General features: G+C 37.1%; 1 protein-coding gene across 1 annotated transcript in view; it reads left to right on the top strand.

Annotated features, from left to right (window-relative positions):
• Positions 1 to 25,108, top strand: part of LOC140164545 (uncharacterized) — an 83,211-nt gene that overhangs the window by 5,841 nt on the left and 52,262 nt on the right. The window contains exons 4-11 of the mRNA XM_072187850.1: positions 3,545 to 3,627; positions 5,622 to 5,690; positions 6,228 to 6,290; positions 7,180 to 7,321; positions 10,120 to 10,335; positions 10,545 to 10,748; positions 12,907 to 12,978; positions 18,952 to 19,152. Of these exons, the coding sequence (XP_072043951.1) occupies positions 3,545 to 3,627; positions 5,622 to 5,690; positions 6,228 to 6,290; positions 7,180 to 7,321; positions 10,120 to 10,335; positions 10,545 to 10,748; positions 12,907 to 12,978; positions 18,952 to 19,152 (1,050 nt within the window). The remainder of the gene's footprint in view (positions 1 to 3,544; positions 3,628 to 5,621; positions 5,691 to 6,227; positions 6,291 to 7,179; positions 7,322 to 10,119; positions 10,336 to 10,544; positions 10,749 to 12,906; positions 12,979 to 18,951; positions 19,153 to 25,108) is intronic.

Below are 25,108 nucleotides of genomic sequence, written 5' to 3'. Positions count from 1 at the left end.
AATAAACCATAAAAAGGTTTATAAATAGTGACTTAGACCATGCTATTATGCAACTCCAAACTTGGAACACTTACTCATCTTAATAGACCTTTTCATACTGAGTAATTCCGATAAAACCCGAAGCATGAAATAATTTCCCCTGTCGCGCGCGTCTAAAAGTACCTCTTCAGCATCATGTACAGTGCGAAGTTCCAATGTGTAACAGGCATCATAACTACGATGAACTTTCGATGGTCAATTTAGGGACAAGAGAGGTACTTTTGCCAAGGATACTCAACGTGCAATTAAGCGTGTGGTGGTAGCGTTGTGTAAGAGACTGACTATGGAAGAGGTGATGAACGTAAACAAACACGTTCCGTAAAAAAATTTAACTGACGAAAAATTACGGACATTATCCATTTCTTTCCATTAGTATCTTATTGTGAAAAACCAAGTAGCTGAGGTGTTAGCTTTTATGCTAGGTAAATATTTCTCGCGATGACCCCATGTTCACATTGGCTTAATAAGCTGTATTTTCGCGCAAAAGGGTGTCGTAATTCATGACATTTCTTGTCTGCCAGTTTGGGTACAATTTGACCCCCTAGCTTACTAAATAAATATCACGGTTTTCCGAACTTTTCCGATCTTGATATGAAAAGGATGTAACGTCCAAAACACCTTTTTGACTTTTGATGGCGTCCTTCGCCTCTTTGAGGCTCTTTCCCGATTTGTTTATTTGCGACTGGTAAAAAAGACTGTTGGAAAATGGCAGCTTACAGCAAAGTTGTGTGACACGATAACGTTCTTACTGAAATTGCTTATTTTAGCTGATTAAAGAACATTGTTGCAAAAAGAACCTGAAATTCGTGCAACGGAGTGAGTATAGTAATGAGTCATTAATAAGCTAATGTTATGACATGTCGTGGAGCCAAGATATAGAGCGTTTCCAACCCGGCCTTGCCGTAAAATTGAACTAAGATCCCTGTGTATCTTACAAGGTCTATATGACTTAAACTATATAATAGGGCCCTTTATTTGTCATGAATTTTTTGTTGACTATAGGAAGTTTTTGGAATAAAGATTGTGTAAACAGGCACATCATGAGCTGGTATAAATAGCTCTGATATAACTGGCACAGTTGCATAGCCAAAGGAGGAGGGGGGACAAAGCGTGCAGCTTCCCCACTATGAGAAGTTTTGCCCTCCTGGTCACCCTGATATGTAAGATTTTAAACCTTTTTTTGTACTATCAATTTGACATGATTACTAAGGGATGAAATCAAAACTTGACCGGTGGTTGACTAGGGGTAAAATGTCACATATTTTCAGATTTTGGCACTTAAAACCCCTTATTTTTCACTGATTTTGAGAAAAATCCATTTTTTGGTCCAATTTTGGCCGAAAATGGCCGTTTTGGGGTGACAAAAATTTTGACTTGCTAATTTCCTGTGAGTGTATGAACATGAAAACTACTGAGTAGTGCCTAATTTTTTATGCTAATTATGTGACAAAGGTACATTTGTGATATTCAAATCATTAAATGGGATAAATCTGTTTCTTAATTTTTGTAACAGGGTTAGAAAGTTGGGGGTCAGGGTGACAATTGATTTGGGAAAAAATGAAATTTTCGCCTAATTTTGAGCTCCTCAATGGTATACAAATATTGACTGGTTTTGAGATCACGGCGGGCCTATAATTGTAACCATGCCCCGAATAAAAAGCAGTCAATATTTGTTTTATATACCAAATCTTAAGATTCTTGTCATCTGTTTAGTTAAAAGCATCGATTTTGGGAAGAGAAATTAATAGTTTCAATGCGAACGGCACACAGATTACAATCTGCGATTTCTGCGTAATTATAGCGCGTGAAAACATTAATGCGTGCGTAATCATTACGCTGGGAAAAATGCGCAGTTTGGTTGTGACGCACATGACCGGTCCATAGTTCATTTCCATGGACCGGTCCATAGTTCATTTTGCGGGCATAGTTAATTCAATGACAGCACTTTCAACCAATCAGATGACAGGAATCTATATATGAGGTATATAATATTAGCTATTGAGATGCTTTTTGTGTCTTTATGTTCAGTATTTCAATAGCTACATGTAGTATAGTGGTATAAAACTTGACACATTTGAATGTACTGACAAAAATTTAAGTAGTAATATGTTACCCCTACCCCTAATATTTGGTAAGGGGTGTGAAAAAATAAAGGCCTTCATAAAAAAATAAGTCCTTCAAAACTGTGAGGTTTAAGGCTAAACAAATATAAACTTGCTATAGCCAAGACCTCCCTCTAGAGCAAGTTTATGTTTGTTTAGCCCTGAGAGTCCCAGTTTTGAAGGACTTATTTTTTTTTTTTTTTTTTTCGCTCAAATTTGAGGACTTCGGGCAGAAATATGCCTGTACAGTGCTATGGGGAAAATTTTGACATAAAGTTGACAATTATGCATTTTTTATGTCAGATTCAGTTTATACACAAAATTTCACCCCAGAAAATGTTCCTTTAAGTAGGATATCTTTCACTTTAAGTTCCCACCATTCTGTCCGCCAAACGTAAGTCAAAGCTCGAACGCTGTCAAATGTACATGAGCCCCATAAGTCATTGGGCCCCAGGGCCCCAAATGTTAAAAGAAAGGGCCAGCCGTTTCTCATCATATAAAGCAGCTTTATGGCTCAGAGTTTGTACACAGATTGCACCTGAGAATTACATTGTTATATGTACATATGAGCCCCATATATCACATAATATTGGCCCCAGGGCCCCAAACGCTAAAACATAGGGCCGGCCGTTACTCAGTAAATAAAGTAGCTACAGTGGCCAGCTTGAGTCTACTGATAGCACTAGAGAATTATACTTTAACATAATTATGTACATGGGCCTCATAAGTCAAATATTATGGGCCCCAGGGCCCCAAATGTTAAAACAAAGGGCGGGCCGTTTCTCATCAAAGAAAGCAGCTTCCGGGCTCAGAATATCTACACAGATAGCACCTGAGAATTATATTGTTACTAACACCCACACACCCATCCACCCCACACACGTAGGATTAAACAGACAGATCGTATTAAATCATAATTGGAAATACCAGCGTGAAGCGTTAAGGCTGTTCCAGTTAAATTACATACCCATTGGCTGTTCCATTTAATTTACATACTCCCTCTGAAATGGCCCCAAAAAAGGCTGTTCCGTATAATTTACATACTCCCTCTGAAATGGCTGTTCCATTTAATTTACATACTCCCTCTGGAATAGTTTCCCCTAATCATATTGCATAGCCTCACTGTGAGGAAGAGATACTGACAACATCAACCTATGGAGACTTGGAGAGTAAGAGAGACGACTCCCCTGGGAGGGGACTTTTTTACAATTTCTTTATTTTAAGTGCTACGACAGTGCAACATACATTCAATTAAAGCTTGTGACTTGGACTTTCACTTTTTACACATTTTCTGCCAAATGTAAGTTTGGGCACACCGATAACATGTGGGTATAGCCGTATTTGTGTACAAATATATAGCCTTCTAGTTTACTCTATTTTGCTGTTCATTTTCTGTTCTTCAGGGAGTGGCACCAGCCCATGAAGTATTATCAACAAAAAATACAACCATAGAAGCCAAGTACAGAATGCCGGGAAACCAAATTAGGTAGGTTGATGTGAAGTTTAAAGCAGTGGTGGGGTGCTAAGAGGGGGCATTCCCCACAGGGTCGGATTTAACTTCTTGGGGACCCTGGGCTAGGCCAAAATTTGGAGGCACACTCACTGTAAGGAAGGCATGTGCCCTCATCAAGTGGCCAAAATAGTGAGAACAATAGGGATGCCCCCACATGGAGCATGTGATAGAGCAATCAATTGAAGGTAATCAGTGTTACCAATGACCTTGATTCAATGGGTCTTCAAAAGGGGTGTAGAATTGATCTAGAGGGTGCTGAATTGGTCGGTTTGGGCTCCTCTAAGACAGCGCCCAGGGCATGTGCCCTCCATTGGCTCCCTAGGCTAGCTGCACCACTGCTACTTGTAACATGTAGATGATCAGGGCTGACTTGCTGAGCTACATTAATCTACTAGTATGATGGTTGGATTTGATTCAGTATATTCACTTTTTTAGTTTTTTTCTTTACTTTAATTACATATTTTTCCTTTTAATTGTTAATTTTCGATTCAAATTTTATTTGGCAAATGCAAAATTTCCATTTTTTTGCCACATACTTCATTTTGTATCCCTGCATTGTGAATATCGCGTGTTGAAAGACGGATGTTTTTATTCGTTTTTATGGCCAATATGAGTTTCTTTTAAATAAAACCACTTGATTCGTGCTTGATAATAATTTTTCTTACATATAAGGCATAATGTTGTGATTGCCGGAGACTCCCTTTAAAGGAGTCTCAACCTCACATTATCTGGTTAGTCTGGTACATTTTCTACACACTGGGGCTAATTTATCAAAAAATGTGGGAACTGTTGTCGTGACGGATTTTTCAAAAGCTTTTGACCTCAAAGACCACAATTTACTCATCTCCAAGTTTGTTCATATAGGTGTGAGAGAATCTCTCATTCCATGGATTTGTAGTTTCATTTCTGGTAGACAACAGTGTGTCAGATATAACCAAACTTTATCTGACTACAAAAATTTAAATGGGGGTTGCCACAAGGCACAAAAATGGGCCCTTTGGGTTTCCAAATCATTATCAATGATGCAGCATCAGAGGCTGATGCTACATGTAGTGTGTGGAAGTATGTAGATGACCTATCTTTGGCATCAAATGTATCATATACTACTAAGAGTACACTGCAAAAAGATCTTGACAGTTTTGTTGATTGGTCAAAAAATAATAATTTGACACTAAATCCATTCGAGTGTCAAGGGCTTCAGGTTCGTTTCATGAATGACCCACCTGCACCCACTGCGTCTATTGACGATGTGCCTCTTCAGTTTGTTAAATTTGCTAAAATTCTTAGCATTTGGATCCAGGATGATTTGAAGTGGGACAAATAAATTAATGAAATACAAAAAAAACACACCAATAGCCGCATGTATATGCTCCATACTCTTTTTGATTTAGATTTGGTTTTACCTACGATGAACTTGCAGTTATTTACAAAGGCTATGTACATTGTACGGCCATTGTTAGAATATGGTGATGTTGTATGGGATTCGTCTTTGACATGTGAACAGGTTAATTCTCTTGAAAAAGTGCAAAAAAGGGCTTGCAAAATAATACTTGGCAAGAAATACAACTCATATACTGATGCAATTGAAAATGTGGAATTCAGACTCTTTCTGACCGTAGGAAAAATCACAGTGTGAAATTTGCTCAGTCTCTGCCAAAATGTGATCGTACAAGCAAAATCATTTGCAATTTGGCTATTTGCCACGAAGTTATTTTGAATAAATATGAATTGAATAAATATGAAATGAAATGAAATGAAATGAAATGAAATGAAATGAAATGAAAAATGAAATGCAGGAATGTGTAACTTGAGACTGATTGCTAGTTGCAGTCAGCTGATTGGTGAAATTAAAGTGGCACCATTTGTAATCAATTTCAATGATTTAAAGGTTCACTCAAAAGTTTCTATAAAAGCAGTAGATGCATTAGATTTGTGGTAACACCCTTTTGTTATCTGTCTTCTCACAGAATCCAACCGGCTCCATCTAGAATCACCAAGAATATTCTACTACTTCAACATTCAGCATTTGAATGCAGGTACTGTTTACGATGGTGGCCCGCCAAAAAACAGCACCCAGGGCACATATGTGCCCTCCCTTAGCTCCCCTAGCTGCACCACTGCCATGTAGATAATCAGGGCTGAAGCTACTTCAAAATTTAGTAGGAGGGTGGTTTGATTTGATTCAGTATATTCACTTTTTTATTAGTTTTTCCACTGCTTTTAACATTTTTTTCTTTTAACTGTTAGGGGCCCCCAAATTTGAAATAGATTTTCCCTTCCAAATTTATTTGGCAAAAAAAAATTGCAAATTAAATGTCCATTTTTAGCCCCATATTTCACTTTGCATCCCGTCCCCCTGGAAAAAAAATCTTGGTTTAAAAGACTGATTGCTGCCTGATTAGTCTTTTTTCCTCCATGCAGGAATGTGTAACTTGTTGTCAGCTGATTGGTGACATTAAAGTGGCACCATTAATAATCAATTTAAATGATTTAAAGGAGCACTCACAAGTTTCTATGAAAGCAGCAGATGCAGATTTTTGGTAACACCTCTTTTGTTATCTATTTTCTCACAGAATCCAAGAGCCTCCATCTAGAATCACCAAGAATATTCTACTACTTCAACCATTTGAATGCAGGTAGGTACTGTTTAGGATGGTGGCCCGCCAAAAACAGCACTCAGGGCATATGCCCTCCCTTGGCTCCCCTAGCTGCACCACTGCCATGTAGATAATCAGGGCTGAGCTACATTAAAAGGGCATTTCGTGATCCACAGCCTCGTCCCCCAACTTTTCTCAAAAAAAGTTGAGATTTTTATACCATTGGATACCTCTGGCTACATAATGTTTATGTACCAAATATTTCTTGCAGATTAATTCGTTTAGCAAAAATATCGCCAAATTTGAATTTCGTTCTGGTACACCAGAACAAAATTACAACAGTGGCCTATGGAGCAGTGTAATACACATAATCATGCATAACTTGCAAACGCAAAATCGGAATCAACTTAAATTTTGGGAATAAGCTTTTTTGCATGGATATCTACTGAAAAATGTCATAAAAAGAGGATGCTAGGATGACAAAATCCTCCTTTAATTTACTAGTAGGATGGTTTGATTTGATTCAGTATTATTCACTTTTTTTATTAGTTTTTATTATCCTTTGCTTTTAACATTTTTTTCTTTCAACTGTTGCCCCCCCCTAAATTTGAAATGGATTTTCCCTCCCAATTTTTTTTGGCAAGTGCAAAATTTCCATTTTTTGCCCCATATTTCACTTTCCATCCCGTCCCCCTAGAAAAAAAAATCTTGGTTTAAAAGAATGATTGCTGCCTGATTAGTCTTTTTTCCTCCACGCAGGAATGTGGAACTTGAGACTGATTGGTAGTTGCGGTCAGCTGATTGATGAAATTAAAGTGGCACCATTTATAATCAATTTCAATGATTTAAAGGGCACTCACAAGTTTCTATGAAAGCTGCAGATACATTAGATTTTTGGTAACACCTTTTATTATCTGTCTTCTCACAGAACCCAAGTGCCTTCATCTAGAATCACCAAGAATAATCTACAACCATTTGAATGCAGGTACTGTTTACGGTGGTGGCCCGATTTTGAGAGGTACAGGAGGCACATAAGAAGACATTCCAAATGGAAAGGTATAATCTCCAAAGTACGTGAAGGTATCAAACTGCCAAAACAGCTCATGTTATATAGGACTCTCTGTTGTTTCAGGAAATGGGATTCAACAAACAAAGTTTTGCAACGACAATAGATATTGTCAGGCATGTGAAGAGGCAACATTCACTGCTCAGATGGAGGTGTAATAAATGTGGAATGGGTTTTGACACAAACGATAACCTATTTGAACACAAAACAATGATTTAAAAAATCTTATCTCTCCAGCCTTTATTGACACAGGCATTCCCCTCTATTTAAATAAGCTGATTGGTACTTCAAAGTTATCAATGAAGTCAGATTACAGTAAACTTACTTAATCCCTTGCGTTTTCGTATCTGAACAATAGACTTACGAAAACTGAAAAGATAAAACGACCCTTATTTAGATGCCATCAGGCATGTGAAGAGGCAACAGTCGCTGCTCAGATGGATGTGCAGTAAATGTGGAATGGGTTTTGGCACAAACAACAAACTAAATGAACACAAAACAATTTGCATGTAGATGAAGTAGTTATGTATACAGCATACGAGTGTGACAAATGCAAGAAGCAGTTCTTAAAGCTGTCAGAGTTTTCACGGTTGTTTGATGTGATTATTTATTAATTTTTCTAACAAAACATTATATAATGTTCAATTCTAGGCCTGGACAATACCAACAGCTAATCACACTAATATACATGTATCTTTTTTAAGCTATTTTTAACATAGATTTTTGTTTCTATATCAATTTATTCATCTTTTTCTTTATTTTGTGGTAATTTATTCTATAAACTACATTGTGTGCAAATTGAGGGTGCTATTTATTATGTTTTAAATTTAAATTAGCCAAATATTATTATAATAGAGTTATACCTTATATTTCATGATAAAAAGTGTTTTGAAAATGTCCTTGCCATAGCTTAGTCTTTTTCTGATTTTCTAATATATCATTATACAAGTGTCTAACCCTTGTAAAGATGCAAACAAGATTTAATTAAGATAAATAGCGCCATCATTTTTCAACTTTGTTTGAAAATGACTAAATGCAATCAAACAACCATGTTTTATCACCACAAACAAACAAGAACTGTCTCAACTCATCAACATGATCAAGCGACTGTCGTTCAATCAAATTGCATGGGGAAATGCAATCATTGCAACATGTATTTTGCAATTCTTATTCAATGGGTGCGTCTTGTAAAGAATTCACGTAATTTGATTGGTTTTCTGGTGTATAATATCTCACAATAGTTGATAGTGATATTAGTCAGGTAGCGCGCGCCACGCAACGGCGGCACGCTTGTTGCTCCTCAATGATCGCGCGATAATGCGTTCGCGTAAATACACGTCGCGAGAACTAAGAACGCGATTCGGCGGCTTAGATGTTCGTGATGGTTTCGTTCATTTAAAACAACAGGGATGTCCTCACAAAAGTAACTTTATTTTTTTTTGAAAAAAGGCAGTTTTTCTCGCAAAAATTACATTAAAACAGAATAAGAATGAGAATAAAAGATAGGATTTTGTCTTTTGCCTATCCAATATCGTGTCATAATGGATGGGGTGGCCAATATTTTTATCGTAGTGGATATCGGCTGCGCCGCATCCACTACTCAAAATATTGGCCAGCCCATCCATTATGACACGATATTGATAGGCAAAAGACAAAATCCTATCTTTTATTCTCTAAGTACATCAGATATAAGAATTTTTTTGCGATTTTAGGATTTTATGAAATTATGCGAGTTGTATATTTCGCGGAATTTATGTTAAGTGTAAAGTATAAAAACAACTAAAAAAAAAACCCTCAGGAAAAATAACAGTGTGACGTACACACACACACCCCTATACACACACAAACTGCACAAAATCAGGTCAACGTATATTAAAAATTGTCTTCATTTATTTGAATATTCTTGCCATGAAAACATCCCAAAACAATAAACTCATAAACATCTTAAAAAAAGTAACTAACCCCCCTTAAATAATGGCCATTATTAAAAAAAGGGCGATTGTATCACAAATCTGTAAAATGCGTTGGAAGCAGAATTTATTGCTTCACATTTTGACACCTCATTTGTAGCAATTGACTAAATATTGACGTCATGGCATACATTTAAATCAATGTAACCCAAGATTTGAAAGTTGCAGTAAATTCTATTGATTTTATTCAGTATAATGGAAGGAAATCTGTGTAATGATAATCTGAGTGTTTTTGTATTGTTGTAAGTGCAACTTTCAAATCTGGACCTCACTACATTAAATTGATCGGTGTTTTATTGTTTTCTGGGCTATCGTATCAAATGAGGTGTCAAAATGCGCAGAAATAAATTCTGCTTCCAACACATTTTACAGATTTGTAATCATAGAGGAAAGAGATAAACAGAGAAAGTACCACCAGTCAAAGTCCCCGTGTATTGTATGCTACCAGTTCTTGCATATTCATGAGGGCCGATTGTTCGATTGTGTCGTGTCAAACAATCTCGTACGCCAGCGCTGCGTGCCTTCGCGTATGCGTTGCGTGCTTTCGTGATTACGCGATAGACCATGAAAATACGCGGTAATTGCATAGCAGTCTCGCCTGTCGCATTTCATGGAACAATCGGCCCTCATTATCGGATGATGCGGAGACTTTGACTGGTGGTACGCGCTCTGTAGTCCTCTGTGTTTGTAATACAATAGCCAGTTTTTGAATAATGGCCATTATTTAAGGGGGGTTAGTTACTTTTTTTGAGATGTTTACATGTTACACGCTATATAATAGCGTGCATGATTAGTCACGAGCCGGTACCCTATTTTTTGTTATACCATACAGGAAGACAAAAGGTCAAGAAGGGATAGAGTGTCATTGGCTTCTAGACCACCTTCAAAGACAAGAAAATTATCAAGCAAGAAACGACGGTCAAAATGTGGCATATGTGACAACTGTCTGCGAGATAATTGTAAAGAGTGCAAATTCTGCAAGGATATGAAGAGGTATGGTGGCCCAGGGACGTGGAAGCAAAAGTGTGAAATGAAGCGGTGCTCAAATGTAAGTAGCGATTATACAGGAATATTTATGTAATAATTTAATCAAAATGTTAAAGGAAGAATTGTTGCATTCTTTTCACCGAGGTTGATCAAGTTAGAGAAAAAAAGGCTATGCTCCTAGCAATTTCTTGTCTATGAGTGATTGTTCAAGAGGCGGGCATAAACAATGTTAATGCCTGGTGGTACCCTATTTTTTGTTATACCATACAGGAAGAGAATATGTCAAGAAGGGACAAAGTGTCATTGGCTTCGAAGACAAGAAAATCATCCAGCAAGGAACATCGGATAAAATGTGGCCTATGCGACAACTGTCTGCGAGATGATTGTGGAGAGTGCAGATTCTGCAAGGATATGAAGAAGTATGGTGGCCCAGGGAGGTTGAGGCAAAGCTGCAAAATGAAGCGCTGCTTAAATGTAAGTAGCGATAAGGCCATCTTAATTAAATCCTGTGTCTCAAAGCTTGTGAGAAATTGGAAACCTATTGCGGAATGCGGGTTTTTTTACTGTATTTTTTTTTTAAAATTTATGTCTCAGTACAAGATTTCGGACAAGCATTTTGTGCAATTTTGTAGGCCCAACCCTAATTATCTTTAGCCAAAAAAAAAAAAAAGAATTTAATTAAAAATAAAAAGAAGAAAAGTTCCATCACCTTTATCAAAATTCAAATGCAATTTACAGCTTTAAAAGTAAAAAAAAAACTTAAGGCATCATTGATGGCTTATATTAAGCAATTGATGGTAAGTAGTTATTGATTTATTGACCAAATATTGGTTTCCCTCATTTTCGACAGTAACTCCACAACTGCTGTTTGTGCTTAATTCATAACCTCATTAATAAACGCGATGTGTGCGATCCAATTACATTTAGTTATTTGTGACAACGCGAACGCAAATCGAGGTTATTAATATCTCACAATTGACCGCAAAATGCGTATATTTGTTCCAATGTCGCACACAATTGACCGGCGTTTGCGTGTTGTTGTGCGTCGAACAAACTGCGCGCGAGCTGGCTGCCGTATTTGGATTACGCGCTACCATATTTGAACATATTGTGATATGCACTTTTGTTATTGGTCGTCGTGTTTTTTAGCCTGATCGATTTTTGGAAAGGGAAGATGTAAAAATCATCTATTTTTATAAACTTTTGAGCAAATTTTTGTGTTATTTTGTAAGGTGAAGAGATTAAAGTGACGGTTATGAATGAGGTAAATAACTGTGCATCGATAATATGTCGAGCATTGTGAAAAATCTAAACATTTTACTTTGGACCTCGGAATATCCCTCGGGGCTACGCCCTCGGGATATTCCTCGGTTCCAAAGGCAAAATGTTTAGATTTTCACAATGCCTCCAAATAACCGATGCGCAGTTATTAACCTCTAAATAAAATTTCCAGTGCTGTAGTTGTAGTCCTTGCCCCTATAATATACATATCTTACTTGTCACCAATGCGCTATAATTCTTGAGAAAAATGCAAAAATAGGCACAAAATTGGCCAGGGTGTAGTACCACCTTAAACTGGAGAAAAAGTTAGCCATTTTAATAATTTCTTGAAAAAAGAGGCAAAAACTTGCATTTTGGCATGTTTTTTTGACAATCAAGTCACAAAAATCAAAGACTTGGAACAAGTCTAAGCATTCAAAAATCTTGAGTATACATGTATGCTGAAATTTTGCTACAATTTTCACTTTTTTTGTTACTTTGATGAAACGATTGGTTATAAAAATGAAATACGTCTTTTCCAAAAATTAAAATGCATGAACTGAAATTAGTCTTAGTACATTTCTTTGGGCTTGATTGTCACAGCATATGAAAAACATGTTAAAATGCATGTTTTTTGGCCATTGTTTCCAAAAATTGGCCAAATATTAAAATTTGAGTTTCAATGCCAGTTAGAACTAGAAAGGATTAGGATTTAGCCATGTTTCATTTGGCAAAATGGGATAATATTTTTTGTAATCCAAAAAAAAAAAAAAAATAGTGAGTTGTATTTTTCTGGAATGGGGAGTAGTTCAGGGGCGTAGCTAGCTTTCTTGGTCAGGGGGCAAAATAAAAATTTTGGGGCACAGACTATTCAGTTGCGTCATACATAAAGTCTGCACAAAAAGTAACTCAGCTGTTGTAAATACACCTATAGCTTCAGAACTAACAATTGTTTCCACAATATTTAAACATAGAAAGAAGGACGATTTATTTGCGCGCATTTTGATACCCCATTTGTCCCATTTCGTTCAATATTAACATCACAGCAGTGTTTTTAAAGAAAATTACCCGAATTAAAAAGTTGCAGCTATTTGTATTGATTTGTAGTCAGTGCGAAGATAAATGGAGGGTGTTACGTGCCACAATGCTTGCGTAAAAACCATGATCACTGTAAACTGCAACTTTTAAATTCGGGTATTTTTCTTTAAAAGCACTACTGTGTTGTTAATATTGAGCGACATTTTTCAATTATTAGTTCTGAAGCTATAGGCGTATTTATAACAGCTGAGTTACTTTTTGTGCAGACTTTACATATACATGCTATAGCTGTGTCTAAGGCCTTTATACTTTGTATTATATATTTTCTTTGAAGTTGATGCCTAACAAGTGCAATGGCGGCCGAGGGAGGTTGAGGCAGAGCTGCAAAATGAAGCGGTGCTCAAATGTAAGTACAGCAATAAAATAGGGTTATATTGTTATGAGGTTTGAATGTTTCGGAATGTATGAATGGGGTTTTCATTCAAGGTCCTGCGCCATGAGTTGGGACCCCTTGTCGGTAACACATGGAAATTTTGAAAATTATAATGGCTTTCATCTTGCAGCTAAGTAACATCTTACTTGATGAGGCTTGTTTTCCTGAGCATTTTGACACCTTTTTAACCCTTTCACGCACCGTGTCCTCATATGAGGACGGATAATAAATGCACAATGAAAAATGTATTAATACCCCTTCATCAATGTGCAATGTTGCATTACAATGTCAAGAGAGGACAGTATACACTTTGAGCTTTTATAAATGCCTACAGGCTCTATTTACCCCCAGGCACATTTCTACAATTGGGATTTCACAGCCATGCGCTATTTTTTATGATCCCTAGATTCGGCCAATTTTTTTACCTGTTTTATGACGTAGGAAAGTGACTATAATTTTTTATTAGTATTTATAGATGTTATAGAACATAATGGAAACAACTATATTGTGACAAATATTTTAGAATACTTGAAAATAGTGAAAAAAACATGTGTCCTCAAATGAGGACACTGCGCCATTGTGGTGTCTTACTATAGCGCCCTCCCGTCCTCATAAGAGGACACTGTGCATTTACAGGTGTAACATTTACCATGGTGGTATAGGAAAGTACATACATATAGAATGCAATAGGCCTACTACAGAGTGGATGTAATAATGATTGTATTTCAACTTGAGTTGTTGAACTCTAATTAGCTTAGGAATAACATCTAGTTGAATTTAAGTTCTAATTACAAGTTGTAATTCATGAAATTTAATTCACAAGTTGTAATTCGTGAACTTCAATTCATTTGTATGCATGTACATGGTTGCAGATATGTCACTTGTTTCTGTTTTTTGCCTGAATTCCTTATTTTGTGAAGTCCAATAATATTTCTACATCATTTTCAGCCCAAGTTGTTTACATTTTACCCCAATTTCTCTATTATTTCAGAAAATGACTAAAGTCTTAAATTTTTCTATGTAGATGTATGTAGCATGTAAATATTTGTAAATATTGACATCCTTGTTGCGCAGTGTCCTCATATGAGGACATGTGCATAATTAATTAATGGAACACCGCCCAAAAAATTTAACACTGGGTATGTTCTTGTAATCCCTTTAGATGTAAAATAACACAATATAAATTTTTTTGTGAATTTAAAACTTAATTCGTGCATGATGGGGTTAATGAAAATTGGCCAAGAAATGAGCTGGTGCTGACCAAAATACCATTTTCAGGAAGGGGCGGGGGTCTCAAAAATATATATTTGTAATATAATGATATTAATTTCTTATTTTAAAGCTTTTTATTTTATTTTGGTGTCTTTTTATATGTATTTGGGGTCTGTTAATCCAGAAATTGTGTTTTTATGACACATGGACCTTCCCGTTTCTTTAAAATTAACTTTTAAAAGTGTGAAAATGGCTCCCTAGCCACCACCGGAATCACCAATTTATTAATTAATTAATCCTAATTAAAACTGAAACAATATGAACCAATTTTATTTATTGCTATGGAAAGAGTATAGATTACTCTTTAAAATGACACCAAATTTATTATTGTTTGACAAGTATTATGGAAAATATGACATCATAAACATCACTTAAAGCGGAAAAGTGTTACTCCACCGCCAAATTAGGTATCCCAACTCATGGCGCAATTAATCATGTCCTCAGTTCTATGAGTTTTTTTTTATGTGTCAGTACAAGATTTCGGACAAGCATTTTGTGCAATTTTGTAGGCCCAACCCTAATTTTATTTAGCAAAAAAAGCAAAAAAAAAAAAAAAAAAGAATTCAATTAAAAATGCAAAGAAGAAATAAAGTTCCATCACCAATATCAAAATTCAAATGCAATTTACAGCCTTACAAGTAAAAAAACAACAACTTAAGGCATCATTGATGGCTTATATTAACCCTAACCCGCCTGAATACTACAAAATACTACTTGATATATGCGCTGTTCGTGCCTGCATTCCACGTGGTGTGATGACGCAATCGCCCTAAGTGATATGTAGGCACGGTTTCGCTGGCCAGCGAAGCCCAAGACCCGTGGCAAAGTGTCGCCGACCCAGTGCTTGGCATGCGAGGGGTCTCGGGTTCGAATCCCACCCAGAGCAAACAACTTCTTTCCTTCTTTTCTCTCTTTATTCTTTCCTTCTTTCCCTTCCCGTCGGCGAAAAGCCCTTAGGGCATTAGGGTTAAGCAATTGATGGTAAGTAGTTATTGATTTATTGACCAAATATTGGGTTCCCTCATTTTTGACAGTTACTCCACAACTGCTGTTTGTGCTGAAATAAAATTTCCAGTGCAGTATTTGTAGTCCTTGCCCCTATAATATAAATATCTTACTTGTCACCAATGCGCTATAATTATTGAGACAAATTCAAAAATAGGCACAAAATTGGCCAGGGTGTAGTACGTACCACCTTAAACTGGAGATAAAAGAAAAAGTTAGCCATTTTAATAATTTCTTGAAAAAAGAGCCAAAAACTTGCATTTTGGCTTCTTTTTTGACAATCAAGTCACAAAAATGAAAGACCTGGAACAAGTCTAAGTATTCAAAAATCTTGAGTATATACATGTATGCTGACATTTTGCTACAATTTTCACTTTTTTTTGTTACTTTGATTAAACGATTGGTTATAAAAATGAAATATGTCTTTTCCAAAAATTAGAATGCATGAACTGAAATTAGTCTTAGTACATGTTTTTGGGCTTGATTGTCACAGCATATGAAAAACATGCTAAAATGCATGTTTTTTGGCCATTGTTTCCAAAAATTGGCCAAATATTAAAATTTGAGTTTCAATGCCAGTTAGAACTAGAAAGGATTAGGATTTAGCCATGTTTCATTTGGCAAAATGGGAAAAAATTTTTTGTAATCCAAAAAAAAAAAAAAAAAAATAGTGAGTTGTATTTTTCTGGAATGGGGAGTAGTTCAGGGCGTAGCTAGCTTTCTTGATCAGGGGGGCAAAATAAAATTTTGGGGGCACAGACTATTCAGTTGCGTTATACATAGAGTCTGCACAAAAAGTAACTCAGCTGTTGTAAATACGCCTATAGCTTCAGAACTAATAATTGTTTCCACAATATTTAAACATAGAAAGAAGGACGATTTATTTGCGCGCATTTTGATACCCCATTTGTCCCATTTCTTTCAATATTAACATCACAGCAGTGTTTTTAAAGAAAATTACCCGATTTTAAAAGTTGCAGCTATTTGTATTGATTTGAAGTCAGTGCGAAGGTAAATAGAGGGTGTTACGTGCCACAATGCTTGCGTAAAAACCATTGATCGCTGTAAACTGCAACTTTTAAATTCAGGTATTTTTCTTTAAAAGCACTACTGTGTTGTTAATATTGAGCGACATTTTTCAATTATTAGTTCTGAAGCTATAGGCGTATTTATAACAGCTGAGTTACTTTTTGTGCAGACTTTACATATACATGCTATAGCTGTGTCTAAGGCCTTTATACTTTGTATTTTATATCTATCTATCTAATCTAATCTACTAAAATCGTAAGCTCTGTCTGTCTGTCCGGCTATGCGTTTATGCCATGCTTCAACGCATCAAGCGAAATTTCGGATATGGATAGGTGACCGAAAAAGCATGTTGACCGGTGGTTTTGAAGGGCCCCTCGAGGTCAAAGGTCATCTAGGGGGAAAATACCTTAAGTGGATAACAAACAAATGGATAAAAAGAATCCAATAGACGATTCCCAACATGTCTCCAGTTGCCCAAGCAGCATGGTGCTTTTATGGGTAAATAGGTCATTCATTCATTCCTGGCGCATTGCCAGAGACCACAAGGGACAATATTTTGCTTTCAAAGAAATACTGTAGTAGCTGGTAGCTGCAGGTAGCACACAAGGCTCCCTACTGGAAGCAACTGTGCGTAGGAATATGGGGGATTCCCCAATATGTTTGACATTGCTGCTATAAACCTTCAAACAGTATGCTATCAGTCACTGATCATACTGTTGGTGCTGTTACAGCTTCTGGGTCCTCACAGCTACAGGTGCACTAGTCTATACTATAATAATCATAAGCGTTATCTGTCTGTCTGTCTGTCCGGCTATGCGTTCAGCCGCGCTTCGACGCATCGAGCCGAAATTTCAGATATGGATAGGTGACGGGAAAAGCATGTTGATCGGGTGGTTTTCGAAGGGCCCCCTCGAGGTCAAAGGTCATCTAGGGGGAAAAATTCCTTAAGTGGATAACAAACAAATGGATACAAAGAATCCACTAGACGACTCCCAACGTGTCTCAAGTTGCCCAAGCAGCATGGTGCTTTTTATGGGTGAATAGGTCATTCATTCATTCATTCCTGGAGTATTGCCAGAGACCACAAGGGACAAGAGTTCAAAGACATAATGTATCTGTAGTAGCTGCAGGTACACTGGAAGCAACTGAGTAGGAATATGTGGGATTCCCCAATATGTTTGAAATTGCTGATATAAACCTTCACACAGTATATGCTATCATATGCTGCTGGTGCTGTCACAGCTTCAGGGCCCTCATAGCTACAGGTGCACTAGTACTACTAAAATAATAGCCGTTGTGTGTCTGTCTGTCTGTCTGTCTGTCTGTCCGGCTATGCGTTCCGCCGCGCTTCGACGCATCGTTACGATATTTCACACATAGATGGGTATCGGGCAGGCGCTGTTTACCGGTAGTTTCAAGGTCATCGGAGGTCAAGGTCAAAGGTCATGGGGAAAATACCCCACGTGGATACAAAGCAGCAAGTGCACATGGATAAAAAGAATCCAGTAGACGATCTACAACAAGTTTCAAGCTGCCCAAGCCGGTGAACAAGGTCATTCATTCATAGATTCCATTCAGCTTTTGGCTACATGCCCAATTTGAAATGCACTGTAAATGTCTACCCAGAATGCATTGCTGCAAATATGCTAAAGTGTCTTCCCAGCATTCATTGCTGAAAATGATTTCTATAAGCGCCCCTACCCCAATAAGCGCCCACATACCCCAATAAGTGCCCACATACCCCCTAATAGCTAAAGGGCTATTACAGCAACAGGCGCACTAGTTTTCTTTAAAGTTGATGCGTAACAAGTGCAATGGTGGCCCCAGAAGGTCGAGGCAAAGCTGCAAAATGAAGCGATGCTCAAATGTAAGTACAGCAATAAAATAGGGTTATATTGTTATGAGGTTTGAATGTTTCGGAATGTATGAATGGGGTTTTCATTCAAGGTCCTGCGCCATGAGTTGGGACCCCTTTCGGTAACACATGGAAATTTTGAAAATTATAATGGCTTTCATCTTGCAGCTAAGTAACATCTTACTCGAGGCTTGTTTTCCTGAGCATTTTGACACCTTTTTAATGAAAATTGGCCAAGAAATGAGCTGGTGCTGGCCAAAATACCATTTTCAGGAAGGGGGGGGGGGGGGCTCAAAAATATATATTTGTAATATAATGATATTAATTTCTTATTTTAAAGCTTTTTATTTTATTTTGGTGTCTTTTTATATGTATTTGGGGTCTGTTAATCCAGAAATTGTGTTTTTATGACACATGGACCTTCCCGTTTCTTTAAAATTAAGTGTGAAAATGGCTCCCTAGCCGCCACTGGAATCACCAATTCATTAATTAATTAATCCTAATTAAAACTGAAACAATATGAACCAATTTTATTTATTGCTATGGAAAGAGTATAGATTACTCTTTAAAATGACACCAAATTTATTATTGTTTGACAAGTATTATGGAAAATATGACATCATAAACATCACTTAAAGCGGAGAAGTGTTACTCCACCGCCAAATTAGGTATCCCAACTCATGGCGCAATTAATCATGTCCCCTGTTCTATGAGTGATTGTTCAAGAGGCGGGCATAAACAATGTTAATGCCTGGTGGTACCCTATTTCTTGTTATACCATACAGGAAGACAAAATATCAAGAAGGGACAAAGTGTCATTGGCTTTGAAGACAAGAAAATCATCCAGCAGGGAACATCGGATAAAATGTGGCAAATGTCGCTTGTTGGGAGATGAGTGTGCAGAGTGTAAATTCTGCAAGGATATGAAGAAGTATGGCGGCCCAGGGAGGTTGAGGCAGAGCTGCAAAATGAAGCGCTGCTCAAATGTAAGTAGCGATAAAGGCTATCTTAATTAAATCCTGTGTCTCAAAGCTTGTGAGAAATTGAAAACCTAATGCGGAATCGGTGTTTTTTACTTCTTTTTTTTTTTTTATAAATTTTTCATGTGTCAGTACAAGATTTCGGACAAGCATTTTGTGCAAAAAATAACCAATGTGGCAAATGTTGAAATAGCAGACAATAAAGTCACTGCTACAAACCATTCTTCTTCTCTTTTGTTATTTTTGTGTCCAAAGTTTGCGAAAAAATCAAAAACATGAAATCAAATACGAATTTTGAGTTTTATTTTCGCCTTTTTGTTAAAAAAAATAAAGAGTTTTAAATAAAAATTTCTTGATTTTCAAAGAGGACTATGCGCACCATTTTACTAACGCGCTGCAGCTTTGAGACACAGGATATAATTAAGATGGCCTAAAATACGGTTATATTGTAATGACAATTTCTTTTGAATCAAAATGTCAAAGGTAAAAATTGTTGCATTCTTTTCACTGAAGAATAACTATGCCATTGTCGATTTTTGATAAATTGGAAATTTTGGGAATAAAAATAGTGTCAACGCTTACAAAAATTAACATAATATTTGTGACAGAGGACAAATTGCACTATGCCACGCGCAGGTAAAGACCCAACCATGTGATTAAATTTACGATTTTGATTGGTCAAACGGTTGCACATAGCTTTAAATAAGCTGCGCGTAGCTACCTGCACATTGTGACCCTAATGGCTTGCCATACTCAGGGACTTTACAGCTTCTAGAGCGCTCACCCTATGGACATTCCACAAATGGCCATCACAACCAGGATCAGCTCCCTGAGATCTGTACGGGTTACAATGAGACAATTAGCCTCTTCCCTGTCCAGGGGAATTTCAACTTTCAAGAGACGGTACTATAACTAAACCACCGTTTGCTTACTCATCATATCTCATAGTGAGTGGGTACGGGAAACAATGTACAATTTGCATGTCACTTTTAAATTTACTCTATTTTGCTGTTCCTTTTCTGTTCTTCAGGGAGTGGCACCAGCCCATGAAGTATTATCAACAAATGATACAACCATAAAAGCCAAGTACAGAATGCCAGGAAACCAAATTAGGTAGGTTGATGTGAAGTTTAAAGCAGTGGTGGGGTGATAAGAGGGGGCATTCCCTGCAGGGTCGGATTTACTTTCGTGGGGGCACTGGGCTAGGCCAAAATTTGGAGGCTCCAAACCCATGTGCCATCAAGTGGCCAAAATAATGAGAACAATAGGGATGCCCCCCCACATGGAGCATGTGATAGATCAATCAGTTGAAAGTATTCAGGGTTACCAAGGTCATTGGATACCCTATCCAATGACCTTGATAAAACTGTCTTCCAAATGACTACTGAGAAGTGTAGGGCTCCACTGATTATCGTATCAGATATTGTATCGGCCAGATATTGATATCATCGATATCGGATCGGATATCGGTAAATTTTTTTAAAATTTAAAGTTAATTTTTTTCTTCAAATCAACTGTGAATTATCCTAGCACTTCAAAATAGGTCCAGTGGTTCTCCAAAGTCGCCAAAAACATTTTTTTAAACGATATCAGATCGTATCGGATATAAGCCGATATTACAATGTTGATATCAGATATCGGATCGGTAGACAAATGCCATATGTTGAGCTCTAGTAAAGTGTGTGAAAATTTTGTCTTTCACCACTTGGAGGGGCATAAAATTGATCTAGAGGGTGCTGAATTGGTCGATTTGGGCCCCTCTGAGACCAGGGCATATGCCCTTCCTTGGGTAGGGTAGCTGCACCACTGCTACTACATGTAGATGATCAGGGCTGACTTGCTGAGCTGCATATTTTACTAGTAGGATGGTTTGATTTCACTCCGTATATTCACTTTTTTTAGTTTTTCTTTACTTTTTACATTTTTTGTCTTTCAATTGTTGGGGAGCCCCAAATTTGAAACAGATTTTCCCTTCCATTTTTTTTTTTTTTTAGCAAATGCAAAATTTCCATTATTTTGCCACAGATTTCATTTTATATCATCGCCCTCCTGGAAAAATATATTGGTTTAAAAGACTGATTGTTGACTGATCAGTCTCTTTTCCTCCTTGCAGGAAGTTTAACTTGAGACTGATTGCTAGTTGCGGTAAGCTGATTGGTGAAATTAAAGTGGCACCATTTATAATCAATTTCAATGATTTAAAGGTTCACTCACAAGTTTCTATGAAAGCAGCAGATGCATTATTTGTGTTATTAAACACCTTTTATTATCTGTCTTCTCACAGAACCCAAGTGCCTTCAACTAGAATCACCAAGAATAATCTACAACCATTTGAATGTAGGTACTGTTTACGACTGTGGCCCGATTTTGAGAGGTACAGGAGGCACATAAGAAGACATTCCAAATGGAAAGGTAGAATCTCCAAAGTGCGTAAAGGTATCACACTGTGCCAAAATCAACATGAAGAGCAAACAGCTCATGTTATAGGACTCTCTGTTGTTTCAGGATATAGGATTCAACAAACAAAGGCAATTTCTTTAGCGCGTGAGTGTGAAAAATGCAAGAAGCGTTTCTTAATGCTTTCAGCGTTTAAAGACCACAAATGCATCTTGGACTCTCAAAGTGGTTGGACTCAACAAGAAAGACTTAACAAACCAAAATGCAATTATTGCAACATGTGTTTTGCAACGACATTAGCTGTCGTCAGGCATGTGAAAAAGCATCATTCGCTGCTCGGATGGAGGTGCAATAAATGTGGAATGGGTTTTGCCACAAACGACAAACTATTTGAACACAAAACAATTATGCATACTTTTTCAGATGTCGTCAGGCATGTGAAGAGGCACGATTTGCTGCTTAGATTGACGTGCAGTAAATGTGAAATGGGTTTTGCCACAAATGACAAACTAAATGAACACATATGTATGAACATTCGTTTCTCTGATGGATATGCAGCACAGTAAAAGCCGCCATCTAGTAGTTAAAACAGGGGAAACGTGTCTTGCTAAACCAATTCAAACAAGCACAACATAGAAGAATGACATTAGAAACAGTGGTGATCCTGATTCATCTGTACACAAAAACGAAACAATACATGAATCCCATGTTTCCTTTGTTTCAAAGGTTTTTTTTAGCCAGCGAAACCTGGCCTGTGAAACAGAAACTTAACTACATGGGTCAATGTGGAGCATTTATCTTTAAACTCATCAATGGCTAAAATGGAGTTACGCCTTTGTGTCACTGACCACTCAATGTAATCCGCTATTAAATCAATTGTAAGATCAATCGTATGTCTTTGTGAAACGGGCCCCAGAATGTATTGGCCATTTTGCTATTGTTAAAAGGAGAGGCAGAAAGTGGACCCATAAAATGTGTCTCTTGATGTTCTTGGCAAAATTGTTTATTGTTATTTATACTAAATTTTCAAGAAAATTGTATGGTTTTTATACCCAAGTCCAGATGTTTGGCCAAATTTAACACAACCTGGGATTTCGTCATGTGACGTCACACTGACTTGAAATGTGCAGTAACAATGTTCGCTAGGGACATCAAATGACGACATCTGGGGTCTAACCGCAAGGAATTATGGGATTTACTGAAAAGGTCAACCAAAAGCGGCCATTGTTATACCAGAGGCCTGACTGAAAATGAGACCCATATTTGCTTCCCTCATATGGAGCCCCCAGCATGGTAGAGTGATTTTAAATAAAAAGAATAAAACCGCATACTAAAAATTGCAATTTCTGAAAATGACAAATAATTACTGTGCTTTGCAACTTCTTTCATCATGTCAGTGTTCCAGATAAATGTCATGTGATCAAGCAATATCAATTGGAAGTTGGAAATATTGATTTTGTAACATGTGACACAATCTACTCCATGGGGGCCAAAGGAGTCATTTTTGAAAATTGAGTTACTACAATTATCACGTTATACATACAATAGGCTATCAATTACCGAAAACACCAAAGGTCTACCATACTTGGTTCTTAAGTTATTTTAAACTTAAAAGTTTTTTAATGTCTATGTATTTTATTGTTTTTTACTCCATATTTGTACCTTTATCTCAGTTTCAAATTTGCCGCCTTTGGCCCCAATCAGATCATGTTAAATATAGCCAAACAAAGGAAGTATTTCCTTTTGTTTCCTCTTGTTTTAGAAAGTCTTTAACTGCTCATATCTTTTGAACTTGTCCAAATTCAATGGCATTTCCTCCAAAATGTAGCTTTGCAAAATGCTGTTTACAATCCTTTAAGAAACTGAAAGTTGAATATGTCCGACTTCAGACTGATTTTGCTTAATCACACCTCAAATGTCATGTATAAAAAGTAAGTTTCCATATCAATTCTCAGAGGCCTCAATGGAAAGGATAACAAATTGTCTCCCAACTAGGAATTTTGCCGAGTTTGATGAATGAGTGGTAGCGTCTTTTGTTCTAGATCCTCTCTGCTAGGCCTCGAACATCGCAAAATCATAATTGTCATTTTTCCTCCACCCGCCCAAAAATATTGTAATTTCAGATTGATTTCAAGAGGCTGTATTTAGGTAGCAAGAGAATATATAATTTTATCATACAATCAATTTTGTTATTATGATGCCACAGAAAATAAAATGAAAAACAAAAACTCCTGCTAATTACCTTCACATATCAGTAAGCCAAATAATTAAGGTGCCAGTTATGTTCACCCCTGTATAATCCTAAACAAAGACAAGTGTGTCATAATTTGAAACAGCAGCCAATAGCTGCAACTTTTAGCTTGAATTTATGACCTCATTCGTTAAAATTGTTCAAGAAATTAAGACACAACGAAACCCAAGGAATATACCAATTTAAAAGTTGCAATTTGCTCCATTGCATGCTCTATTGATTTGTACACAAAGCATTCACGAACAAGAGAACTAGCGCCATGCTTCCATTGATTAATTTGTTAAACTTACGTTGTGCTTTCATTGATTATACAGAGTATACAGATATTGGCTGCTTGTTTTAATTTTGACATATTTGTCTTTATGTAGGATATACAGGGTGGACACAACTGGTACCATAATTCTTTGGTGTACTGTATGGTAGTGTGTGTCATTTCTCTTGTTTTTTGCATTTAGTTTCGACAAATAACAATAACCATGTTTGAAATGCAGGTGTGTAGGTGTGACTGAGGGGTGTGCGCTTGTTTTCACCTACAAACGTGGACTTTGAGTCCACACTTATGTAGTGAAAAACCAGAAACTGCAAAACGTGGACGTCCACGGTCGTAGGACAGCGGCAGAGGGTGCTATACAGCATAACTTTGCATATGGGGTAGGTGTAATACCAGGACCACGGTTAGCGGTGAAATATCAAAGAAGTCTATGTTTGGATTATGATATGTCTGTGTGTGTGGGTCCACGGTTTCACTGTTAACAACCACACACACAAAAAGGGTCCACGGTTGTCGGTGAAGGCGAGTAGGGGTGTGTGTGGGGGTGGGGGGCTGTTTAAGTGTGAAGCATGCACGAAAGGTTAACATCTTCACACGTTACAGGTGCCCATAGGTGCTAGTATGAATTTTCATTTGATATTCTAAATACCTTTCTGAACCAAGCACATGCTCCTCAAATCCAACCTTCTTCTTGTCAGGTAAACATAGTCCAAAGGTCCCTTAAACATATTATAAGAGCTGATTTCTCTCCCTTGATAAAGAAAAGTTTCAACGTCGGGTTTGCCTGCAAAATAGAAAATTAGGAGTAAAGCTGTCCTCGAAATGGATAAAAAGGGGTCACAAATTTGGTCGACCGTTAATTAAATATTTAGAATTCTGTGACTTATTTTCCAAGTTAAAATAGGGGCAAGTTTGTAAAAGTGTTCTTAGAATTATCAGAGGGGCAGGGACCGGTAAAGCAGAGGAAAAAGCCTAAACGTAAAATTTCCTGTGTCCATTCGTGTGTATTGCATTTTAGCATTGTAGGTTAATCCAATGGGACA

The sequence above is a fragment of the Amphiura filiformis genome, chromosome 11, assembly GCF_039555335.1.
Source record: "Amphiura filiformis chromosome 11, Afil_fr2py, whole genome shotgun sequence".
NCBI classification, from domain to species: Eukaryota; Metazoa; Echinodermata; class Ophiuroidea; order Amphilepidida; family Amphiuridae; genus Amphiura; species Amphiura filiformis.
The sequence above is the reverse complement of the archived record's forward strand: the minus strand, read 5'-3'. Positions and strand labels throughout refer to the sequence as shown.